Below are 19,502 nucleotides of genomic sequence, written 5' to 3'. Positions count from 1 at the left end.
GCTTGTATGCAACTTGTGCACTATCAAAGTCTGCATTGATTCTTACCCAATGATTGAAGACTGAATGTATTTGCCCATGATCAGAAAACAAGCAAACTATCAATAGTAAATCTGCCCACGCTGAATGTATTACCATGGAGGACATATAGGAATTTTTGGCTAGAAGCCAAAAATGACAACAAAAACATCTGTTGTTTTTACCATATCGATGGTGATACCTAGTGTATCACCATGGATATACAAAAGATTGAGGAGCACAACCACTGACTTCTTGTCATTTTTGGCTTCCATGCAATGGTTCTAGATTTACTCAGGAATTCCGAGTTGGTGCAGAATACCCTGCAATACACGCTCAATCTATGTATAGAGGTACTGCTCTTTGCACAGCATCACAAGGTGAGCACCTTATTGTTCATCCTAGGGTATCATTTAACAAGACGTACTACCATAGAAGGCAGTCTGTCTTTGTTTTGGTTATTTTACAGGACTGATAATGAAAATTCTGGGACACAAGCATACCATCACAACAAACGGCCTTCTGACATCTTTATCTACTAAATAATTGTTGTACCAACCTGCTTATTTTCCTGCTTGCATGTTCACACAAAAAACTTTAAGGGACAAATTTTTTAATTGTATGTTCCCTCTTTTTATATAAGGGTGTACATGAAGCTGCATGCAGGGGTGTATTGCTCATAGATTCCCTATAGTTTGTAATGGTGATAATGCTTCCTTAACTGCAGTCCTCCCATAACATAGGAATTGTACTGATAAAGGGTTCACTATGGTAATGAAGCATAAAACTAATAAAGTTTTTCAACACGTTAGGAATGCCAGCTGCATTAAGCTCTAGTAGTGAAGTTTGCATGTTCTTCAGAGCTTCTATGTGGCAGAGGTCCTGTTATATCAGCTAAGTGGTTTTGGTCTGGGGAAATTGCATTGGCCAGTACTTGTTTAACTCCCTACAGTTTAGGACAAGTTATGTTCCTTCTTCAGGAAGGACATTACCATTTTGAACAAACAGAGTTAATTCAACTTCAAATGGCTGGATATATGCTTTTATTATTGCTACTGACATGATTCTGACTTAAAAAAAAACAGATTCCAGGCTTTCAAATACATTGTAAGGGCTCAGTCAGACGGGCGTTTTTTCGCGCGATTTGTGCATGCGTCCGGCGATTTTATAAAAACATTGCTGCCTCTGATTGGCTCAGCTCTCAGCTGAATGACAGCTGAGAGTTGCCCCTGATTAGTCCCTGCGCTGAGCCAATCAGAGGCAGCACTCACTCACCCATTCATGAATTCATGAATGGGTGTGAGTGAGAGCTGCCTCTGATTGGTCAGGCTGTGACCAATCAGAGACAGCTCATTCAGCAGGCAGGGATTTTAAATCCCCGGCTGCTGAATACTACTCAGAGCAGTTCAGGAGAACTGCCGGCGGCCACGGCTGAACTCCGTCTGCCGGGACCAGGTGAGTATATATATTTTTTTATTTTTACACATTTCTGGATGAATTGCAGGGAAGGGCTTATATATTTAAGCCCTTCCCGAAAATTCATCGTGAGATCGCCCGCAGCCCATTGCTTTCAATGGAGCCGGCTGTATTGCCGGCTCCATTGAATTCAATGAGCTGGACAGCGCTGCACTGCTCCGGCCCGTTTCTATTGAAACGCGGCTAGGAGCAGTTTTTTCGGGCGATTTTTCGGCCCCGGTCACGTGATTTGCGGATGCGCATCCGTCATGCGATCCGCAAATCGCGGGAAAAAACGCCCGTGTGACTAAGGCCTAAGAGTGTCTGTAGCACTGACAGAACCAGATCTATAGCCATTTGAAGTATGGTTAGGAATACTAAATGAAAAGCTCTAATTTATGTACGTGTACAGAGAACAGATTTGTAATTCCCCTGTCTGCTTAGGGGAGAGTAACATTTCACCCTCTCCTCCCCACATGTTTAGCAGCTTTTTTAAGCCAATGAACATGTAGGGAAGCCTTTGGCACCTCCTGCTGTGACGTGCCAACCCTGTGCACGTCTATAGCAGTGAATAGCTGGTCGGATCAGGTGATCTAGGATCATAAAAACTCTGGTCACCTGATGCTCGCATCACATGGAGGCTGGATTAGCTGAGGAACAGAGCTGCTGTGAATGAGGGAGAATGTTAGTGTAGGTTAGAAGGAGCGTTTAGGCAGGGATCCATATTAAAGGAACCCAACAGTCCGTTTTAGGACTACAACTCCACTTTTGTCTCCACTTTTGGTCTTTTTTTGCTATAGTGTACGCAAAAGGCTCCAGTTGATCGACACTATATAAGCAGACTGTACGCATTTCTCACTGTCTTTTTTTTTACTATAGTGTACGCAGAGGGCTAGGTGTTCGAAGGTCTGGAGGTTTTTTAATGAGAGCAGGGACGACCGATGAACAGTGGTGTACAACCTGTGCCGTACAAAGATCATCAGGGGAGCCACCACTAGCAGCCTGAGCACCACCAGCATGCACAGGCATATGATAGCTAAACACCTGACGAGGTGGAACGAAGGCCATTCACCGCCTGCAGGTCACACCACTGCCTCTTCCCCTGTGTCACATGCTGGCACTGAGATGCAATCCCCCTTCCAGGACGCAGGCACAAGCGTCTGCCGGCCTGCATCCACCCCTTTGGCTGCACAATCCTCCACTGCCTCCACCAATGTGTCCTAGTGCAGCATTCAGCTGTTCATAACAGAAGCATTAGAGAGCAAGCATAAATATGCAGCCACCCACCCGCATGCACAATAGCTAGATGTACATATCTCCAAACTGCTGAGCCTGGAGATACTGCCATATAGGCTGGTAGAAAGTGAGGCTTTCCGCAACCTCATGGCGGCAGCCGTCCCGCGCTATTTCGCTATTTTTCCAGCTGTGCCGTCCCGGCCTTACACCCGCATGTGTCACAGAATATCAACCGTGCCCTCACCAATGCGGCTACTGGGAAGGTCCACTTAACCACGGACACGTGGACAAGAACTGGTGGGCAGGGACACCACATCTCCCTGTCGGCACATTGGGTGAATTTGGTGGAGGCTGGGACCGAGTCAGACCCTGGGTCCACTCATGTGCTACTCACAGCAAGGATTGAGGGTCCTACCTTGGTCATGGTTTCTCCGGCTTATTATGCCACCTGCTCCAACCCCCTCCACCTCATCCACCTCTCAATTACCATCAGTGAGCATGTCGCCTTTAGTCGGTAGCTTGAGGTGCTGCAGCACTACCATGGGGATGCATCAATAGGCCGTGCTGAAACTCCTGAGCTTAGGTGACAAGAGGCACACCGTCCAAGAGCTGTTATAGGATTTGACGGAGCAGACAGATCTGTTGCTTTCGCTGCTGAACCTCCAACCAGGCATGATCATGTGTGACAATGGGTGTAACCTGGTGGCAGCTCTGCAGCTTGGCAGACTAACACACATGCCATGCCTGGCCCATGTGTTTAATCTGGTGGTTCAGCGCTTTCTTAAAAACTACCCCAATTTGTCTGAGCTGCTCAGCAAGGTGCGTCGTGTGTGCGCACATTTCAGAAACTCCACCACAGATGCTGCTACCCTCAGGACTCTGCAACAGTGCTTCCAGCTGCCAGTTCACAGCTGCAACATGCCCGTCGGAGTGGTAGTCAGCCTCCATACTTCTTCACAAAGGAGTGGGCATGGATGTCTGACATCTGTCAGGTGTTGCAAAACTTTGAGGAGTCAACACAAATGGTGAGCGGCAATGCTGCCATTATCAGCATAACCATCCCACTGCTTTCCCTGCTAAGAAGGTCACTGCTAAGCATTAAGGCTGATGCTTTGCGGATAGAACATGAGATGGGGAATGACAATACATCACTTGATAGCCAGACCACCCTCACGTCTGTTTCTCAGCGCGTATTGGAGGAGGAGGAGGCGGAAGAGACTGCTGCCCACACTGCAGAGGGTACCCATGCTACTTCCCTCATATCTGTTCAGCGTGTATGGGCTGAAGAGGAGGAGGAGGCTGAAAGTCATCCTCCTAGTGAGGACAGCGATGTGTTGCATACTGGGACTCTGCCACACATGGCTGACTTCATGCTAAGCTGCCTTTCCCGTGACCCTTGCGTTAGACACATTTTGGCCAACACGGATTACTGGGTGTTCACCCTTCTCGACCCACGGTATAAGGAGAACCTTTCCACTCTCATTTATGAAGATGAAAGGAGTACGAGAGTGATGCAATACCACAAGGCCCTGGTGGAAAAGCTGATACTAAACTTCACATCTGACAATGGTAGAGGACGTAGTTCAGTGGGCCATCTATCAGGAGAGATAAGGGGAACAGGCAGCATGTCCAGCACAAACAGGGGAGCACTCTCCAAGAACTTTGCCAGTTTTACGGCACCCCAGCCAGACTGTGTCACCACTCCCCAGTCTAGGCTGAGTAGGAGGGAACAGTGTAAAAAGATGGTGAGGGAGTACATAGCCGACTGTACCAATGTCCTCCGTGATCCCTCAGCTCTATACAACTATTGGGTGGGACATGTGGCACGAACTTGCGCTGTACGGCCTGGAGGTGCTTGCCTGCCCTGCTGCTAGTGTTTTATCAGAAACGGTGTTTAGGGCTGCTGGGGGGATTATCAAGGATAAGCGTACCTGCCTGTCAACTTGCAGCACCGACAGGCTTACTTATTAAATGAGAATAAAACTAATTAGAAATTGAGATAAGGGGCTCACCAATTAGAAATTAGAAATTACATCTTTGGAATCGTGTCACCCCTAGGCATCCTGTTGGTGAGCCCCTTATCTCAATTTCTAATTAGTTTTATTCTCATTTTTGTTGGTTACATAAAGGTGTCCCTTCTCCCCCCCCCCCTTTTTTTTTTTTTTTTTTTTTTCTCTTCCTAACTTTATCCCACACCATGAACCCAATGCTGTCAATGCACACCATTCTGAAGTAGCTTTCCAATAGATTTTTTTTTTTTTTTTTTTTTCTTCTCTTTTTTTTTTTTTCTTCTCATTTTTACATACATATACACATTTATTTATGCACCCCCTTGGGTGTAGCAATCATTTCATATTTCCCAATAGGCTGTACATGCATTTTAATTCTGTAGTCATCCCATTCAGCTGAAAGCAACCACACGATTTTGAGTCCATCCGCTCTCATATTGGTACTTTTAAGATTGGTATTTTACTCAGGATTGTCTTCATCCTATTTTAACAGATATTTGTTTTGTATAAATCTCATGTTAATTTACATGTACGGATGCTCATATTCTTTTATGTTTTTTGTCTCATATATATTTTATCACTGTTTAGATCGATGTTTTCATCGTATATTTATTGTTCTTATTGACACATTTGTGAGACTTCATTATGTATATGAATTTTGTTCTTTTTTTTTTTTCCCCCTCTCCTCCCCTTTCTTTGTTAATCACTCCTCCATTATCTATTTGTACTTATCACACAGTCCTATCCAGCCGAACTGACGAAGGGGTTCTTCCCCGAAACGCGTATTCCATTGCTGGTTTTTAATTTCTGAAAAAATAATAAAAAAGAAGTGCTTTCACCATCACACATTGGACTTTGATCTACATCTTCCAGTAGCTTAGAGTGTTGCGCCTCCATACCAGTGCCGTACAATATGTCTCTCACCGTGAAAGGGCAATCAAATATTTCCTAGCCCGCTGCGAACTACCTCATTTATACCGTTCTGTGTCTGCAGTGCATAACACAGAGTGTTGGGGCACAGCCACTTCTATAGGGAAAGTTATATACACTATACAGTCCTCCTGATCCTCCGTGCAAAAACCCCAAAGCTCCTTCTTAGAGCTACATCTGACTGTGTGCATTATACTTGTGGCTTGCTGGGAGTTGTAGTGCATCCATTTTTGTATTACGCATCTATGCCTGTTCCCAGCCTGTTAGTAATAGCGCTCTCAGGCTGCAGTGCCGTACAACCAGCTCTCACCGTGAAACTGCACTCAAATATTTCCTAGCCTACTGCGAATGACGTCATTTATAATGTTCTGTGTCTGCAGTGCATTATATAGAGGTCTCACCGCTAGACAGTACTGTAATATTACCGGGGCCACGGCAAAGTATTTCAGCTCTGCCACTGTGCAGAGCGTCTCACAATACCCTTTCCTTGGTGGCGTTAGAGTGGCATTAGAGTCTTCTCCCACATCACATAGCCTCTCTTATCAACAAGTCTCTGCGAGCAGTAAATTACCCCTAGGTATCAGCGCAAGACAGCGTGTTAATTTTTTCAAGTCACAGCATAGAGCCTCCGCTATCTACAAGTCTCTGTGTGCGGTGAATTAAGCCACAGTTGTCAGTGCTGTACAGTGGGGTAATTTATTTGGGCCCTGTTCTATTCTTAATCCGCCATGATGAGGGGTAGGGGTAAGGGTCGAGGACGTGGATGTGGACGCAGACGTCCAAGTGAGGGTGTGGGCACAGGCCGAGTTCCTGGTCATGGTGTATCACAGCCGGCTGCTGCAGGATTAGGAGAGAGGCAAGTTTCTGGGCTCCCCAGCTTCATATCACAATTTATGGGTCGGCTTGGTAGACCTTTATTACAAACAGAGCAGTGCGAGCAGGTCCTGTCGTGGATGGCAGAAAATGCATCCAGCAATGTATCGACCAACCAGTCTTATATGCAGTCCACTACTCCCGGCCTAGGGACTGCAACTCTGAATCCTCTGGCTGCTGCTTCCCCTTCCTCCAGCCTCCTGACTCCATGACAATGACATATTCTGATGAGCAGGCAGACTCCCAGGAACTGTTCTCGGGTCCCTGCCATGAGTGGGAAAAACTTGCGGCTCCTGACAATTTTGTGATGGAGGTGATGGAGGTGGCACGGGATTGGAATGATGATCGGATGTCAATTTATCATCAATTCTCAACAGCATTGTGGGCTATCGCCCACACTTTCAAAGAGGGTTGCTGCCTGGCCCTGCCAACCCTCTGCAGCATGTGCCTTCGGTACCTCCTCATCCAGTACGCGCTAATAAATAGACATGAGGGTGGTGTGGCTATGAAGTGAGCGTGTGGCATGACGGCAGCTGAACACTGCGCAGGGAAAAATTTGAGTACGCTGTGGACGCTGGCTCATGCAGATGATTGGACAGCAATGCCAGCATATAACCCAGGAGAAGAGGCAGCAGTGTCACCCGCAGACAGTGAATGCCCTTGGTTGCAGGTAGTGTGGTGCTTAGCTAAGATGTGCCAGCGTGTGTGCCTTGCTAAGGAGGGTTTGTCTGAAGTAAATTGTTAGGGGGGTGACGCCAGACTCTTGCCCCCATTTTTGCTTAATAGTGGGACCTGGGAGCCTCAGATGCAACCATACATGCTGCCCCTGCCCTTCCCTATCTGTTTCTGTGGAGTATCCATGACTTTCTGATGTTTTCTGTTGTTTGACAAGTCATGAACTCTGCGGAGCATTGGTCCCATACAAAAATGCTCAAGTCGCCCATTGACGTCAATGTGGTTCGTTACCTGAAACGAGCTCTCGAGCATTGCGAAAAGTTCAACTCCAGCAAGGAGCACCCGAGCATTTTGGTGCTCGCTCATCTCTACCCTCTGGCCTTCTGAGCATGCACCAACATTTTGCCATGTGGCGTGCATGTGCAGAAGGCACTGTCAGGTCCTTGCAGGACCAGATCACTGCGGCACATTGCAGAGGCCGGAGGTGAGTAGTTCCAGCTCTCCTCAAGGATCCAATCCATGAGGGAAATTAAACTTTAACTTTAATTTACTTTTTTTTTACCTTTTATATGATTGCCATTATCCTTTTGATAATGGCGATTGTATGACTGCGGGTCGCACACAGCAGTCACACTTCCAGACCCCAGGGCTTTAGTCTACAAGGTCAGCATGCTTTTATGGCCCTGTCGTTTTAAGTCCAGACACCAAGCATGTGAAAACACATATGGGTGGTCACTGAGGGGTTAAGGGTAGTGGCTTCACTAACTATTGAAAGCCAGGCTACTTCACTAACTGCTAGTAGTGGAAAAACCTCAGATCCTGGTAGTTTAACGCTTTACATGCCACATAGAACAGCAAATGCTGCATGTAAGCAGATGACGGAAATGGAGCTTCTGTCATCAATTGGCACCCCAAATTGCAATTACAAGATGCCAATGGGTTTTTATGGCAGCCAGAGGTCTGAAAAAGGTCTCCTTGTCTGGCATATAACTCAGCCTCTGAGACCCTGCCTCATGCAAAGTCTAATAGGCTAATGTCATAGGCATAGTAGAATACACTGTATAGGTAATGCAGTATATCCTAGTTATTGAATAATTGAATTTTAAGTCTCCTTGATAAACTACAAAATTGCATCTCAAAAAGTTAAATAGTGTATTTTATAGGCGAAAAATCCTGTTTAGAAAAAAGAATTTTCCTCCACAAAAAAAACTTTTTAAATGGATAAAAGTAAAAAATAAAATAAAAAAGCATCACAAAGTTGATATCACCACATTAATAATGACCCAGACAATGAAAATATTATGTTATTTATAATTTTAAAAAGTAACACCGGAATTGCTATTTTTCTTTTGTCCTCCTCCCAAAAAATGCAATAAAAAGCAATCCAAAAGTCACATGTACCTCAAAATGGTACCAATAAAAACGACAGCTTTTTCCACAAAAAAAAGATCTCTCAAAGCTCCATTACCAGAAAAATAAAAGTGCTGTCAGTCTTGGAATGTGGCAATGCAGATTTAATTGTTTTTCTTTAAAAATAGTTTTTTTTATTCGGCAAAAGTAGTTAAAAAAAGTAAAACAATTTTTTATAAACTTGGTATTGCAGTAGTTGTGTTGTTCCAGTTAAGAGAATTATTATGTTATTTTTACAGGATTGCGAACGCCTTACAAACAAAACCCTTTCAAAATCATGAAATTTCTCGGAGACTTTATATTTTGCTTCAAAAAAAAATGTTATGTGAGTTATAAAACACATCACATATACCCCACTGTTGTGCCTTTAAAAAAAACACAACTGGGACACCCCATTCCCCCAACCCCCTCCTAAAAAAAAGCACTTATACAGCTATGAGCTATGTCAATGATGTTATGGCTCTTACAATACAAAGATCAAAATCACTTAGGCTTCAAGTCAAGAAATAGGTTCATCACTAAAGGCCCATTTATATTGGATGAGTGTCGGACAAACAATGCCCGACACTCAACCCTGTAACCACGTGCTCCCATGCTCCTGCACGGGAGCTAGCACAGCTGGCTCGCACACGGAGCGGCCAGCAGGGCGCGCGGGGCAGGAGATTTCTCTCCTCTCGTTCTCCCGCCCCTCTCCATTCCCATAACGCAGGCGCCGTTCGCTATTGAACGGTGGCTGTTTAACCTGCACGATGAGTTATGATCATTATTGCTCATCTTTTGGGCTGCTAAAAGATGAGCGATGACGATTATCCCTCATCGTGCAGTTTAAACTGCTGTCATTCAATAGCGAACGGCGCCTGTGTTATGTGAATAGAGAGGGGCGGGGGAGCGAGAGGAAAGAAATCTCCTGCATTGCCCCGCCCCCCTGCTGGCCACTCCGTGTGTGAGCCAGCTGTACTAGTTCCTTTCCTCCATAAAGACATCAAGTCCCCTTTTAAACTCCTCTATTGATTTTTGCCATCATCACTTCCTCAGGGTGCGTTCACACGAACGTATATCGGCTCGGTTTTCACGCCGAGCCGATATACGTTGTCCTCATGTGCAGGGGGGGGGGGGGCTGGAAGAGCCCAGGAGCAGAAACTCAGCTCCCGCCCCCTCTCTGCCTCCTCTCCACCCCTCTGCACTATTTGCAATGGGGAGAGGCGTAACGGGGGCTGGGCTAATTCCTGCAACTTAGCCCCACCCCCGTTCCACCTCCTCTCATTGCAAATAGTGCAGAGGGGCGGAGAGGAGGCAGAGAGGGGGCGGGAGCTCAGTTCCTGCTCCTGGGCTCTTCCAGCCTCCCCCCCTGCACATGAGGACAACGTATATCGGCTCGGCGTGAAAACCGAGCTGATATACGTTCGTGTGAACGCACCCTCAGGTAGAGAGTTCCACAGTCTCACTGCTCTTACAGTAAACAACCCTTTTCTATGTTGGTGATGAAACCTGCTTTCCTCTAAACGTAGCGGATGCCCTCTTGTTACCGTCGTAGTCCTGGGTATAAATCAAAAGACAATGGGCCATACGAGGCCTTTTGTGATTCCAGATGAATCTAGAGACGTTCGACATAATTAGTTTAAAAAAGGAGGCTGGAAGGTGGATCGGGGGCATTTGTAATTTATTTAATATTTTTGGGACGATATATGTTTGTAGATTTTTATGGCCCAACCAGGAGAGCATCGGTAAATCATATGTTTGCAAAAGCGATGATGTTTCCTTGAGAAGAGACACAAAATTGTTATCATATAATTGCGCTGACCAAGCGTATCCGGAAGACTTTTGTAGTTCTTTTGCCAAGTCCGGAGTCAGGGTTATATTTAGCACAGTTGACTTTGAGACATTTACTTTAAAATTTGAGAAGTTTCCATACTTGCTTAGAATATTGTTGAGTTTTGGAAGTCCTTGTTCTGGGTTAGTCCAGATAAATAAAATATCATCTGCAAAAGCAACCGATTTAAGAGAACACTGATTGATATTAATCCCCACAATATGTCTACTTTGCCACACTAATTGGAGAAGAACTTCTAGTGTAGTAAAATAAAGAGAGTTCGTGATAATGGGAATCCTTGAAAAGACCCATTGAGAATGGGGCAGAGAATGAGTTTTTTATCTTGATCTTAACATGGGGATTAGAGTACAAAGTGAAAATCGCTTTAATCAAGCATGGGGGGGGGGGGGTAAATTTCTCCAAGAATGCTTGCATAAGATTCCAATCTACTCTATCGAACACCTTTTTAGTGTCGATACCTAAAAATATTAATGGGATTTTTTTATTTTGGGCTTATCTTAATACATGAAGAAGCCATGTTGAATTGTCTTTCCCTTCTCTACCTGTAACAAAGCCCAATTGTTCCTCATTAATTAGATTAGGTATACATTTATTGATTTGTCTGGAGAGGAGCTTAGCCCAGATTTTTAAGTTCAGATTTAAAAGAGAGATGGGTCTGTAGTTACCACAAAGAAGGGGATCTTTCCCCTCTTTATGCATGAGGGTAATAAAGGCTTCTTGTGTCTGGTAATTGAGCCCCCTTCAGTAAGGCTTTAAGGGACAGGGCAAGATTTTTTTTATAGTATATTAAGGGAAGACCGTCTGGTCCTGGGCTTTTATGTAGTGGGAAACTCAAGAACAAAGGTGAGTTCTTCCAAAGACATTGGAGAGGTCAGTGTGTTGGCTTCAGCCTTACTCATGGAAGGAAGCTCCAGTGAGGTCAACCAGTTTCTCATTTCTGCTTTAAATAAAAATCATGGGAAATCTGAGCTATTTTTGGTGTCTCTGTATATGTTTTCCCCTTTGGATAATTTATTCTTGGAATATGTGTCTTTCCTCTAACTTTCTTGATTAACCCCTTGAGTGGCACACCCGGAAATCTTCTGGAACGAGCTCCACTGCCAAAAGTGATGTAGCCCAGAAAATTTCTGGGCTACGTTTCACTATGGGACCGGCAGAGCACAATGCTATAAGCTGTGGCTGTGTGCTCTGCCTGCACAGTCCCACAGAGAACAGTGCATGACTTTAACCCCTCAATGATGCGGCCCCTTTTTCTTTTTTCATTTTCGTTTTTTCCTCCCCCCTTCCAAAAAAATTGTAACTCCTTTATTTATCCATAGACGTCACTGTATGAGGGCTTGTTTTTTGCAGGACAAGTTGTATTTTTCAATGGTGCTATTTAAAGTACCATATAATGTACTAAAAAACTTTTTAAAAATTCTAAGTGGAGGAAAATGAAAAAAAAAAATGACATTTTGCCATCTTTTAGTGTGTCTTGTTTCTACGGCGCACAAACGACAACAAAAATGACATGATAACTTTATTCTATGGGTCAATACGATTACTATGATACCGATCTTATATAGGTTTTTTCTTACTATACTACTCTTTTTTTTTTCAAAGACACTTAATTTTTTTCAATTATTTTCTGCGGTCATTTTGTGCGCCCTATAACTTGTTTATTTTTCGGTCAACGTAGTTGAGCAAGGGCTCATTTTTTGCGGAATGTCCTGTAGTTTCCGATATTTCCAATTAGAAATACATATGACTTTTTGATCCCTTTTTATTGCGTTTTTTCTGGGAGACAGGGTAACTAAAAAAGTGCATTTCTGGTGTTCTTTATTTTTTTTTTCAGACGACGTTCACCATGCGGGGAAAAAAATGTGCTACTTTAATAGTTTGGACTTTTACGGACGCAGCGATACCAAATACATATTTTTATTTTATGATTTTGATTTTTTAATAATAGATATGGCAAAAGGGGGTGATTTAAACTTAGAATTAAAAAAACTTTGATTTTTTTTTACTTTACTTTGAAGTCCCCTTGGGTGACTTTAACATGCGATGCTTTGATCGCTCCTGCAGTATGACATAATGCTATAGCATTACGTCATACTGCCATTTAACAGGCAGTCTGTCAAGCTACCCCACGGGGTTGGCTTGATAGGCAGTCTGGTAAGGCTGCACTGGGGCCTTTCATTAGACCCCTGGCTGCCATGACACCTGCACGGCTCCACCGATCTCACCGCTGTGGGCGATGTTCGGGGGATTTAAATGCCTCTGTCAGAATTGACAGTGGCATTTAAATGGTTAATAGCCACGATCTGCCGAACGGCCGATTGCTGCTATTGCCCGTGGGTGTCAGCTGTTATAAACAGCTGACGCCTGCACTGTATGAAAACTGATCTGCTGTCAACTTCTCGCCTCTTTTTTTTAAACTCCAGCACTGCTTTGTTTACAGGTTGCCACGGAGACCATTGGTTTGTCAGTACAATAATTTTTAAAAAGTAAAAAAGTAAAAAAAAAAAAAAATTGTAAAAAAATTATAAAAAGATAAAAATGCCGAAATTGCACCTTTCTCCCTTTGCTTTTAAAAAAATTAAAAACAAAATAAAACATGGTATCTCTGCATCGTAATGACCCAGAGAAGTAAGTTAGTACATTGTTTAACCCCTTAATGACACTGACCTTTTTTTCCCCTCCCCCCTTTTAGAGAATCCTAACTCCTTTAGTTATTCATCGACGTTGCTGCATTAAAAAATTCTAAGTGGAGTAAAATGAAAAAAAAAAATGACATTCAAGCATTTTTCACTGCGTCTTATTTCTACGGCACACAAACTGCTACAAAAATGACATAATAACTAGAGATGAGCGAGCACCAAAATGCTCGGGTGCTCGTTACTCGAGACAAAATTTTCGCGATGCTCGAGGGTTCGTTTCGAGTAATGAACCCCATTGAAGTCAATGGGCGACCCGAGCATTTTCGTATATCGCCGATGCTCGCTAAGGTTTTCATTAGTGAAAATCTGGGCAATTCAAGAAAGTGATGGGAACGACACAGCAACGGATAGGGCAGGCGAGGGGCTACATGTTGGGCTGCATCTCAAGTTCCCTGGTCCCACTATTAAGCCCCCCCTCCCAACAATTTTTACTTCTGAAAAACCCTCATTAGCAAGGCATACCTTAGCTAAGCACCACACTACCTCCAACAAAGCACAATCACTGCCTGCATGATACTCTGCTGCCACTTCTCCTGGGTTACATGCTGCCCAACCCCCCCCACACGACCCAGTGTCCACAGTGCACACCAAAGTGTCCCTGCGCAGCCTTCAGCTGCCCTCATGCCACACGCTGGCCTCATAGCCACACCACCCTCATGTCTATTTATAAGTGCGTCTGCCATGAGGAGGAACCGCAGGCACACACTGCAGAGGGTTGGCACGGCCAGACAGTGACCCTCTTTAAAAGGGGCGGGGCGATAGCTCATAATGCTGTACAGAAGCAATGAGAAATCCAATCCTGTGCCACCTCCATCAGGAGCTGCAAACGTGGGCATAGCAATGGGGAACCCATGTGCCACACACTATGCATTCTGTCAAGGTGTCTGCATGCCCCAGTCAGACCGGGTTTTTTTATAAATAGTCACAGGCAGGTACAACTCCGCAATGGGAATTCCGTGTGCACCCACAGCATGGGTGGCTCCCTGGAACCCACCGGCTATACATAAATGTATCCCATTGCAGTGCCCAGCACAGCTGAGGTAACGCCAGGTTTAATGCAGGTGGTCTTCGGCCCACACTGCATGCCCCAGTCAGACTGGGGTTCTTTAGAAGTGGACACATGGAGTTACAACTCCGTGTGGACCGACAGCATGGGTGGGACCCAGGAAGCCACCGGCGGTACATAAAAATATCCCATTGTATTGCCCATCACAGCTGAGGTAACGTCCGATTAAATGCAGGTGGTCTTCGACCCACACTGCATGCCCCAGTCTGACCGGGGTTTTTAATACATAGGGCATACAGCGCGAGTTCAGGCCACGTGTCCAGCTTCTACACCCAGTAGTTGTAGGGAGCAGAGGCGTCACGGAGGACAGTCGTGCGATCGGCTACGTACTCCCTCACCATCCTTTTACAGTGCTCCCGCCGACTCAGCCTTGACTGGGGAGCGGTGACACAGTCTTGCTGGGGAGCCATAAAGCTGGCAAAGGCCTTGGAGAGTGTTCCCCTGCCTGCGCTAAACATGCTGCCTGATCTCCACGCCTCCCCTGCTACTTGGCCCTCGGAACTGCGCCTTCTGCCACTGGCGCTGTCAGATGGGAAGTTTACCATCAGTTTGTCCACCAGGGCCCTGTGGTATTGCATCACTCTCGAACCACTTTCCTCTTCGGGAATGAGAGTGGAAAGGTTCTCCTTATACCGGGGGTCCATAAGGGTGTACACCCAGTAATCCGTAGTGGCCAGAATGCGTCTAACGCGAGGGTCACGAGAAAGGCAGCCTAACATGAAGTCAGCCTTGTGTGCCAGGGTGCCAGTACGCAAGACATGGCTGTCCTCACTAGAAAGATCCCTTTCAGGATCCTCCTCCTCCTCATCCACAGGCCATACACGCTGAACAGATGGGAGGCAAGCAGCATGGGTACCCTCTGCAGTGGGCCCAGCTGTCTCTTTCCCCTCCTCCTCCTAAGGCTCCTCCCCCTCCTCCAAATTCACCCAATGTGCCATCAGGGAGATATAGTGGCCCTGCCCGCCAGTACTTGTCCACGTGTAATTGGTTAAGTGGACCTTCCCTGTAACTACGTTGGTGAGGGCACGATTGATGTTGCGGGAGACGTGCTGGTGTAGGGCTGGAATGGCACAGCGGGAAAAATAGTGACGACTGGGGACCGAGTAGTGTGGGACCGCCGCTGCCATCATGTTTTTGAAAGCCTCAGTTTCCACAAGCCTATACGGCAGCATCTCCAGGCTGATCAATTTGGCAATGTGCACTTTTAAAGCTTGACCGTGTGGGTGGGTGGCGGCGTATTTGCTCTTGCGCTCCAAGACTTGCGCTATGGACAGCTGGATGCTACGCTAAGAGACATTGCTGGATAGGGCTGAGGACAGCGGAGGTGAGGGTGTGAGTGCAGTCTGGGAGGCGCTTGTGCCTGTGTCCTGAGAGGAGGGTTGGATCTGAGTGGCAGGTTGGGGCACAGGGGGAGAGGCAGTGGTGTGACCCGGAGGCGGTGAACGGCCTTTGTCCCACCTTGTGGGGTGCTTGGCCATCATATGCCTGCGCATGCTGGTGAGGCTGGTACTGGTGGCTCCCCGGCTGATCTTGGCGCGACACAGGTTGCACACCACCGCTCTTCGGTCGTCCGCGCTCTCACTGAAAAACATCCACACCTTTGAAGACCGGGGCCTCTGCAGGGTGGCTTGGCGTGAGGGGGTGCTTTGGGAAACAGTTGGGGGAGTCTTCGCTCTGGCCCTGCCTCTACCCCTGGCCACCCCACTGCCTCTTCCAACCTGTCCTGCTACTGCACTTGCTTCCCCCTCTGAAGACCTCTCCTCAGTTTGCTTAGCGAACCAGGTGGGGTCAGTCACCTCTGGTCTTGGTTCAACTTTAAAATTTTCAAAAAATTAGTTTGCAGATAGCTGGAAATAAGTTTTGTCCAACATAGTGTGCACCTACTTAATGCAGTAGGTGACTGCTATATCAAAGAAATGGTAAAGAAATAGCAATCATGATATCGTTTGTTATTAATCATATTGTAGTAATCCTTCCGTCCTCTTATGTTTACTAGTCCATTGGACCATCAACTTGACAGAGGCATGTGAGAAAGGGAGTCTGGAGGTCCTTAAAACCACGGAAGCAAGCTCCGTGAGTGGCGAGCAGGGAGTGAAGGGGGAGGAGGCAAAGGCCCAGCTCTCACTGCATCCCAACTCACTAACCCCGAGATCTGCTCATTCTGGGGGTCATGCAACGACGGATCCCATATGAAGTCACCCGAAACAAAAATGCACCTGAGTTGAACAGTCTACACAACCTATAAAATTGAACATTTAACACAGCCTCATACTGAGGCATCCCTCCCCGTGTGGAGACCCTCTTGTACCCCCCCACACCACCCACGGCATGGATGATATGGTCAGGACAACCCACAGCACTCAAAGGAGCACTGAGGGCCAACCTAATCCACTCCGGAACCAGAGAGGGGCGAGGATGGGCACTCGCCCAATTGCCAACAAGAACAAATATCACCAGTGTTGCATCCCAAATCTTATGCAAGCAAAAACTATAATCATAGTAGGGTTGATAACCTAAAGCTGGACAGTTACAAGATATATAGCCTAGGATACTCGGCCAGTCCATTGGTGAGGTTGTGCAAGTTCTCAAAACAGTCCCACTCTTATTCTGTCCCGAATTCGAACAGCTGCAGAGAGAGGGAGAGAGACAAAAACAGACAGAAAAGGATGTCTCCACAAAAAAAACGAAAAAAGTAAAAAAAAAAAAAAAGAACAGCACAAGTCTCTCCTCCAACAAAGTAATGGAAATACTTTTAAGGTACAATTCAGCCAGGTACTGTGGTTTGCATGAGCAGCATCCCAGTGTAAGGAATGAGTGAAAACCCCTCAGTTATCAATCAACAAGGTTGGCAAATCGGGGTCCCGCTGAGGATAATCGGGTCTGGTTCGGGACCTTCTATTCTTTGGAGATTTGGAGCAAGTCATCCCTCTTCAGGTTGTCTGTGCAGCTGTTTTTAGGGGTGCCTCCATCTCTCCCAGTGGCATTCAAGAAGGAATTTCGATCGGCGTTATACCCAGGATGGGCCAGGCCCTTTCCAAGTCCGACGGGGTATGTATGATGATACGTTTACCCTCCTTATGGATCATCAACCCAAAGGGAAACATCCAGGTAAATTTTTATTCCTCAGAGCTTCCAGAAGATGTCTCATTTTCCTTCTTTTGGCTAATGTGGATGGAGCTAAGTCCTGGTATAGTTGGATAGAAGAGCCTTGATAGCTTGATAGCCGCGGGTACCCGGGAATTTAGTCCCGACTCTGGGCCCAGCTAGGCCTCAATGTGCAGTGTCTCTTTCTGACACTCTGGTTGGCACAGCACAGCTCTCCTGTGTCCTACCACCTGCTGCAACAGCGCCCAAGGGTCTGCAGAGCTCAAATGGTTTGCAAGACTATGAGAAAAACACAGGTTTGTGCAATTCACAGCGGAACTCCTTCTCTGTGCGACTTCCCGCTATGGTGGTTAGGCCACGACCCCCAGTATTTTTTTATTTTAACTCATGACCGATTTTCAACAAATCTTTCACATTCCCAAAACATGGGTAGTTGAAAAGTGATATTCAAGTCACTTTACTAATTTCATTCAGGTGCTATTGGAATGACTTTTTATAAACCTTACAAATCAAGAAACTGAAGTCCAAAATGCTTCAACTGTACTGATAAATAGATTTTCCTTATGTATCTTAAGAATGAAAAATGAGAAGCTGCCCTGATTAATCCGGTTGATGGTGTTATTTCTAATGTCTGAGTTACCGATGATCTCTAAGGCTAAGAGGTTTCCCTCCTTTTCTCCATCCCATTTTGTCTCCTCTGCAGAGTGGTTGCAAAGAGACCATCCAGGGATGGATTTTGACTTTTTTTGAAGGTTGCTGGTACGTCAACAGGTTATTTCTACTGTATAGTCTTTAAATTGAAGAACTCTTGTCCTTGAAATTTCAATGGCTGGGTACCCTTGTAGTATGCACAGAGTTAGCCAGACTTGTCATTAAAGTCTATCTGTCACATCATTATTTGTCCTGGCATCTGTGACTGCAATGGTGGGGAGTTTTAATTTAAGAATGGATCTAGGTCAATATGATGAGCTTTTTCTGCATGGCAGTAGAATTCTTTTTCCAGAGCTGTCAGCTTATCTTATGTTGCTCTGTCTTTTGTTGTCAATTGCACACCTCTTAGTTTATCTCTAGTTTTGGAGGGGTTAACCTTTGTAAAGGCCACAGCCTGACAGAGGTTCACCAGTGGAAATTATTATACTTGCTGTTTCTTTAGTAGATCCATTTAAGGCCCCAGCAAATAACGTAGAGATAGCAGGATGTCACATGGTACCCCTGAGCATTCTGCACTGTGTGCCATGTCAAGTAGTACCATGTCTCCCACTGTGATCTCCTGGTGTCCAGCTGTGGTCAAGAAAGAATGACAGCACATCTCAATGTGGCCTGTTTTCTATCTGGAGGCATTTTGGGTTGATACTGGCAAAACCAAAGAATATTCAAGGCTCTTTGTGAGCTCCAGGTATGCAGACAGTGGCAGACTATGTAGGCTGCAACATCTGAGTCTGCTCAAGTTGGGGGGTTTCCTCTGTTAACCTTCTCAGGGCATGGTAGGGCACTGGTGGGGACTGTGGTGTTTTTTACCCCCCCCCCCCCTCCCGAAAACTGGTCTTTGCTGCTATTCACAAACAATTTAAAGTCTATCTCCCCACAGCCTCACATGCTAGCGCCAGTGCCAGAAGCCATAAATGCTTTCTTAATGTCATTATTTCTGAGACAATATATAATTGGGTTAATTAAAGGAGTTACTATACTGTAAGATAAAGAAAACAGTTTGCGTACAGTGTTAAACTTCTCGTTTGTTGGAACCAAATAGGTACAGATCAATGTTCCAAAATATAAAAACACTATAGTCAAATGGGAGCTGCAGGTAGCGAAGGCTTTTTCTCTTATAACTGACTTCATCCTGAAAATTGCATTGGCAATGAAACCATAAGAGACCACAACCATGACAAATGGACACAGAATTACAGGAACACAAAGATAGATTTTTAAGGTCTCAATTATTAAAGTGCTTGAAGTAGATAATTGTAGTATAGGATCAAATTCACAAAAGAAGTGATCAATGATATTTGAACTCGGGAATTGAAGCTGAGAGATATTAATTGTTTGAATTGCCATTGTTACCAAACCAAAGAGCCACACGAGAAGAGTTAATATTAGGCAACGCATTGGACTCATTATTGAAAGATAATGAAGAGGGTGACATATGGCCAGATACCTATCATAAGACATCACGGACAAAAGAAGACATTCTATAGAC

General features: G+C 45.4%; 1 protein-coding gene across 1 annotated transcript in view; it reads left to right on the top strand.

The window, feature by feature from the left end:
- Positions 1–17,218: 17,218 nt before the first annotated feature.
- LOC136610423 (olfactory receptor 5G9-like) overlaps positions 17,219–19,502 on the top strand; it is a 42,914-nt gene continuing 40,630 nt past the window's right edge. Inside the window, exon 1 of the mRNA XM_066589653.1 lies at positions 17,219–17,308. Within this exon, the coding sequence (XP_066445750.1) occupies positions 17,219–17,308 (90 nt within the window). The remainder of the gene's footprint in view (positions 17,309–19,502) is intronic.

This window comes from Eleutherodactylus coqui, chromosome 2, assembly GCF_035609145.1.
Source record: "Eleutherodactylus coqui strain aEleCoq1 chromosome 2, aEleCoq1.hap1, whole genome shotgun sequence".
NCBI lineage: Eukaryota > Metazoa > Chordata > Amphibia > Anura > Eleutherodactylidae > Eleutherodactylus > Eleutherodactylus coqui.
This window is presented reverse-complemented; position numbering and strand designations above follow the sequence as displayed.